The sequence below is a fragment of the Rhea americana genome, unplaced genomic scaffold (assembly GCF_003343005.1).
Source record: "Rhea americana isolate MKP2758 unplaced genomic scaffold, rheAme1 scaffold_123, whole genome shotgun sequence".
Classification (NCBI taxonomy): domain Eukaryota; kingdom Metazoa; phylum Chordata; class Aves; order Rheiformes; family Rheidae; genus Rhea; species Rhea americana.
The window spans coordinates 2,660,122-2,666,898 of record NW_028185295.1 but is presented as its reverse complement, the minus strand read 5'-3'; the positions used below and the strand labels follow the sequence as shown (position 1 = coordinate 2,666,898).

The 6,777-nt window shown below is 43.1% G+C and overlaps 1 protein-coding gene across 1 annotated transcript in view; it reads left to right on the top strand.

Moving 5' to 3' along the window:
* EHD3 (EH domain containing 3) overlaps window positions 1-6,551 on the top strand; it is a 30,518-nt gene extending 23,967 nt beyond the window's left edge. The window contains exons 4-6 of the mRNA XM_085325814.1: window positions 1,173-1,585; window positions 2,818-2,982; window positions 4,503-6,551. Coding sequence (XP_085181940.1) covers window positions 1,173-1,585; window positions 2,818-2,982; window positions 4,503-5,030 — 1,106 coding nt within the window. The 3' untranslated portion in view covers window positions 5,031-6,551. The remainder of the gene's footprint in view (window positions 1-1,172; window positions 1,586-2,817; window positions 2,983-4,502) is intronic.
* Window positions 6,552-6,777: the final 226 nt, after the last annotated feature.

The window sequence follows — 6,777 nt, the reverse complement described above, 5'->3', positions numbered from 1 at the left end:
CACACACCACTGAACTAATTCTCTTAAAATTTATTCATGAAAGCACCATATTAAAGGCTTTAAATGCAAGTAGCATATGCTGTATCCTGATCTCTCCTGCCCAGCAGGAAAGAAACTATATTGCAAAGGAGCATCAGAAAAGGCCTTTTTTCTTTTTTTTTTTTTTTTTTTTTAATCAAAAAGCTTCTCCTGACATGAGTACGGCACTCTGGTAACACAGGTAATCCCAAATGCTGCACAGCGTAAGAGAGGACATCAGGGGAACATCAGTTTTTCAGTAAGGCCTTAAAGAAGGTGAAGAAATGCCACAGAGCTGRGAGAGAAGGTCATTTTGTTGCTGTTATCGCTGTTGTTTTTAAAACATCTACTTACACACTCACACAGTTTATTATGCCTTGCATTTCCTAGACATTGTCCTATGTCACTAGGAATCCATTAGCCTTAATTCCAAGGGATGTGAAATTCCAATCTAATGTTTTTAACTTGAATGCACCTCTGGTATTTATGGCARTGCTGCTTTCTAGCAGAAAGTACTTCACAAGGTAAATGCAAGTCATTTTGCTTTGTGCGCATGCAGCAGCTATGACAGGATGATTACTCAGGCAAGGCACGTCATTAGCATCCTAGGTTTTGAGTAGGATGGARTAAAGTTAGTCTTACACTACTAGACAAGACCTGAGAGTTACTAAGCAGTAAAAATATGCATCTCAAAATAGTCTGGATACAGATACTGTAATTACCTGGTTCTCCACAGCCTTTGTAGGCTCTGCTGATGGCCACTATTTCAGAAGCTAGACTTACCTGTCTTGTTGCCACGTGCAAGGCTATAGCAGTAGCTGTCTGAACACARCAGTTTCTCCATGGTATGCATTCAAATGAAGCATCTGTGGTATGAGTTTAAGACTTCTCTGGATGATCTCTTAATCCAGAGATAATAAGAATCGTTCTTAACTATGCAGTTCTTAGGTATTTCAGTGTGAAGAGCAATGCCTCATTCCCACCCAGTCTGGGGTCAGGAATCATGTTTCCTGTTTCATTTATCAAACTGTCTGACTTACTAGGGGAAGTTTCCTTGTTGCACGCTGACCCTTGATTGGCGTAGCTCAGGTATGGCAAACAACCTTCGCTCCTCCCATGTGTATGCATCTCTGCTCTTCCTCCACCCCTTTCAGGTTACGACTTTGCTGCTGTGCTAGAGTGGTTTGCAGAGCGGGTCGACCGCATTATTCTTCTTTTTGATGCGCACAAGCTGGACATCTCAGATGAATTCTCMGAGGTCATCAAGGCCCTCAAGAACCATGAGGACAAGATGAGAGTTGTCCTCAACAAAGCAGACCAGATAGAGACTCAGCAGCTCATGCGGGTGTACGGTGCCCTCATGTGGTCTCTGGGAAAGATCGTCAACACTCCTGAGGTCATCAGGGTCTACATTGGCTCCTTCTGGTCCCATCCGCTGCTCATCCCTGACAACCGCAAGCTTTTTGAGGCAGAGGAGCAGGACCTGTTCAGGGATATTCAGAGCCTACCCCGCAACGCAGCCCTGAGGAAGCTGAATGATCTCATCAAGCGAGCACGGCTGGCCAAGGTAAATGTTGCCACACATGGGCCCAAGCATTCAATGTGAACTCTGCAGTGTGCAGGGAAGTAGTCTTGGCCAGTCCAGCTCATGGAGCTACTTCTTTTCCATCCTGTTTTGCCCCAGGGTCTCATGTATTTATCCTAAATGTTTTGAGGAACCCCTTTGCATGGTGTGTCAGTCATCACAGGCCTGAGTGATATAGATTACCACAGATCAAAGTAGGTCACACTGAAGGGGATATRGAAAACAGTTGCACTGCAAGAGCGTTCAGACGTATTCAGATTGCCAGAACCATACACCAAGGGAACTTGGAAGCTGGTCTTTTGTTTTAAACTGCCTTAGCAAAGAGAGAAACCTGACTTCGATGGATGTAGAGGAGGTGCAGACTCACAAGAATGGCAATAAGCCTGCAATGAGCATGAGAATATAACTCCAAAGAGCAGTGCCAGAAGTTCCATCTCCATGAATGTTTAAATTGAGCTGAATGTTGCTCTTCAAAATACAGGAAACAGTCTCATATCAGTTGGGAACAGGGATCAAGATAAATTGATCCCTCTTTTCAAAGGATCCCTAAAAAACTTTCTWAGCAGGGGTCTGCATCTCCAAGAGAAAAAGCTTGGTCCACCATGCAAAAATAATAATAATAGTAAAATTGATTTATATCCACCACTGTTGATCACTGTTGCTGGGAATAATAAAATAGATTCTGCTTTCAGAATCATTARTATCAACAGGAAGAGTGCAGACTTAATTTGATGAAAATGGTTAGTCTGAGCCTTCACATTTCTCAAGTGCAGAGTACTCAATAGAATGGCATCACGTGACTTGATGAGTCAATCATACTAAAATATTAAACAAAATCTAAAGAGCTCCAAAAAGTCTGTGTGCTGACAATTATGGTACAGCTGGCAGGGGACTTTCCTGTAAAGCTATGCCTGGTGTGTGAGAAGGGAATTCCCCAGAGGGAGTAGCTATGAATATTGCTCTCTGCATGCCAAGGGCTCATACACCATCCTCACCTTGTCTCAGCGCAGCTAGAGAACACAGCTGAGCAGCTCTTAGCACAGAAGTGACAATCGGCAGATCGGGGCAAACTGAAGAGCTCAGGCTGCTCTTCAGAGTGAGACAAGATAGAGTTGAGTCCTAAGCATAAGTACTCCCAGGAGCACTGGGAAGAACATACTGACACGCTCTTTAAATCTTATAGTCTTCCTTCCATGTTATTTAATGCCCTTCAGGTCCATGCCTACATCATCAGTTCGCTGAAGAAGGAAATGCCCTCAGTATTTGGGAAAGACAATAAAAAGAAAGAGCTTGTTAACAACTTGGGAGAGATTTATGCCCGAATTGAACGGGAGCATCAGATCTCACCAGGAGACTTCCCTAATCTGAGGAAGATGCAGGTAAGTGGCAGCATTCCATGCAGATCCAAAGACCATGGACCAAACGTTCAAAGACAGACCAAACATCCAAAGACCGACCATTAGAATAACTGTAGGGAGTACAGCAGAAGCCACATACTTTGACTTTTGTTCCCCATGCAAAAGGCCTGGTGCAGTATTGAAATTACTGAATGAGCCCTGAACTATATGAAGACTATATTTAGGCATAAATATTTTTGCACATGCAAAGCTTCAGCTGCCTTCATTTCTCAAGTCTTTGCCTAGATAACTCTTAGCTGCAAAGYATTTCTTCCATTTTTCTTTAGTTCCAGATTCCAGTCTCAGATTTTTCAGGCCTAAGAATACTGCTAATCTATATTAAAAATGAAGGATACATTTCTTGAAAAGCCTACACGTAAGCCTCTCCTCAAGGACTTTATCTTTTTATCCTCTACTTCACTATTTGTTTCTAAAAAGACTCAGAGAAAGGAGGCTATGAATACTAARAGCCCCAGACTGTTTTAAGGAAAGAAGCAAATTTTGTGTGCTGAAAAGCTGAGGCTGATCCAGTGTTCATAAATCAAAGACTCCAAAGACCTTGGATCAGGGCCTTGTATTGTATATGTGAACAATACTGGACATGGCTACATTGCTGCGTGGCTTCAGTCCAAGCAGGAACCTGTTCCCAGTTACTGAGCTGTTAAAGTTATTACTAGCTCCCTATGGAAAATACAGCATCTTCTCTTATTTTCAAATATATATATATATTTTTTTCCATAAGTTCTTGAGAATGAGATCTACCGAGTGTACTAAATAGAAGATCATATACACATATCTTAACAACCAGTGAATAAATGAAAAAAAAATCCCACTGTAGTAGGGTAGGAGTGAATAGATTGGATTTAATAAGTAGAAGATGAAGGAAAAAGCTGTAGAATGTTTACAGTTCTCAAAAAAGAATTTATCTTCAGACCCTGCTCAAAGCACTTGTACTTAGGTGTGAAAGTTAGAGAAACAGAGGCCTGTTTTAAAGTCCTACTGTCTTTATGCTGCATGATGACAGAGGTTTTACTGCTAAGAGTCTTTTGCCAGAGTGGTGTTTCCTTCCTCAGAATACTGAGGAGGAAGAAATGCACAGCAGCAGCTGGAGGGTGTAGCAAAAGCTACAGTGACCATGCAGAGATGCACAATTTGCCTTTAGCCATTTGGTTGCTGAGGAGAATGCTTCTTACATATGACTTGAAACAGAAGATTCTTYTATTTGCTTACAGCCATCATTTGGGCCTTTGAATAAACATATTGTCCTCTCTGTACCTTGTCAGCCCCATAGGTAGGTGGGGGGAGGGTAAAGGAGATGATTCTCCATAGGGATTAAAGAAGGTTAAGTAGAAACAAGACCAGCTGGGGAAATCTCATCACATGCTATGGAGCAGGGCTCTTGGAGGAAGGAATGGTGTGTTCCCCCCACTCTAGCGGACCGGGAGCCCACCCTGCACAGTGTACAGCCATGCTCACCCTTTGCTCTGTTGTCCCACTTTAAGGATCAGTTGCAGGCTCAGGATTTTAGCAAGTTCCAGCCCCTGAAGAGCAAGCTACTGGAGACAGTGGAAGACATGCTGGCCAATGACATTGCCCAGCTCATGGTGCTTGTACGCCAGGAGGAGTCACAGCGGCCTACCCAGATGGTGAAGGGCGGAGCCTTCGAGGGCACCCTGCATGGTCCATTTGGCCACGGCTATGGTGAAGGCGCTGGTGAAGGGATCGATGATGCTGAGTGGGTGGTAGCCAGGGACAAGCCTATGTATGATGAGATTTTCTACACGCTCTCGCCTGTTGATGGTAAAATAACTGGTGCCAATGCAAAGAAGGAGATGGTAAGGTCTAAGCTGCCCAACACTGTCCTGGGCAAGATATGGAAACTGGCTGACATCGACAAAGATGGCATGCTGGATGATGAGGAGTTTGCCTTGGCGAATCATCTCATTAAAGTAAAGTTGGAGGGTCATGAGCTGCCAAATGAGCTTCCTTCCCATCTCCTCCCTCCATCCAAGAGGAAAATAACAGAGTGAAGGAAAGGTTGCAGGGGAGAGGAAAGGGGAAGGGAGAAAGAAGAGATCTAGAAAAACATGTTTACTTAAATTATACCTTTAGATGTGAGATCACCTTTGGATTTATACCTATTCTGCTGTATGAAGAAAAAAGGCAAAACAAAGTCCAGTCCTTCAAGATAATATGCAATTAACTCTTCCAGTGTAATTTCCCTGCTGCTTTCTAATGTTTAGTCTATAAATACAAAGAATGTTGAGACTAGAAGAAGCTGACAAGTGGGAGTAGAAGAAAGACTCAAGTGGGCTGCATCTTTTGAGAATGGAATAGGCACTAATAGAAATTAACTGCCAGTGTCACTCCTGAGCTTTGGCTGCACTTGCGCCATTTGATTGGTCTCAAACCCCAAGAGACTTAAGATCCTCGCTAGTGAAGGGGAAAACCACAAAAAGGTCACCATGCTGTTAGCCAAACTAAAGAGCACCTCCTAATCCGTAACGAGCCTATACCAGATACAAAACCTAAGAATTTAATGAATCTAGATTTACCTTTAAATCCAAATTTTGCAAGTGATTCCCTGTCCTTAAAATCAGAAGAAATCTAAAATGGCTTGGCTCTGAATAGGGCAGCTGAAATTCCTCATTAACCACAAAGGGAGAGACCTTAAGAATTCCCAAGCGCTTCTACCTCCCATTGCTCCCTGGGGGAGATTCGCTGTCAGAGAATGGCCAAGAGAACAACCACCTCAAGGGAAACAGCAGGAGAGGGTGCTGGAGGCAGAGATGAGGTAGGTTGGAAGAGGACTCACCAGTCCCAGGCTCACTAAACATTTCAAGTGGATAGTGTTTTCTCCTTCAAAAGCCTTTGAACAGTGGTGGTGTTTATCATTCCTGTGAAGTGATATGTTTACTCTCATTGTGTGCAGTGAAAGCTACTAGGTCCCATTCTTACTGTAAAGATGAAAACCCCCTGCATTGTTGGGTAGATTGTCCTTCATACAAGCAGAGAACACAGAGGGGCAGCAGGCAGAGCTTGCTATACTGCCTGTGACACCCCCCCCCCCCCCGATATATCCGGGGTGTTGACAGCCTTCACCTACCCCCATTCTCCCCACACAGTAACACTTAATCCCTTCCAGAGCCTCCACCCTGAGCCAAGAGACGTTCCACTCTGTCATGCTCTGAAATTTCTGTTTTCTTAAGACTCGATTTTGGTAGAAATCCCTCAATTACCCATTTTATCCCCCCTCCAGCCCCCGCACACACGCTTACACTCACACGCAGTCTTCTGGTTTTTGGTTGTTGCTTTAAAGCAGCATGTTGTTCCAATTCCTGTTGTCACTTTATATAAGCTGAGCTCCTACTGTGATGAAAAACCAAGACAAGTATAACTTATTTTATATCTCTGTTCATATTATATAGAGAAATATATTCTATGTATGTAGGGTGTGCTTATTGCAGTACATTTATCACTTGTCTTAAAAAATTAATGCATTAACCTTTTTTGTACCCTGGTCCTAAAACATTATTAAAAAAGAAAGGTCAGCTCTGTCTATTTCCTTACATAGTGAAATGAAATAAGGCTGAATTCCAAAAGGAAAGTAAAAGAMGACCAAAAAGCTTATTTCTGTGTGCAATAGAAAAAGCAAGTCATCCTCAGCACATTCGCAAATGTGCATGTGCGGGTCAGCCCTGCGTGGAGTAGTATGCTAAATGACATACRCAGCAATGTCTACTTTCTCATCTGGAAGCTAGTCACAACTGCATGCTA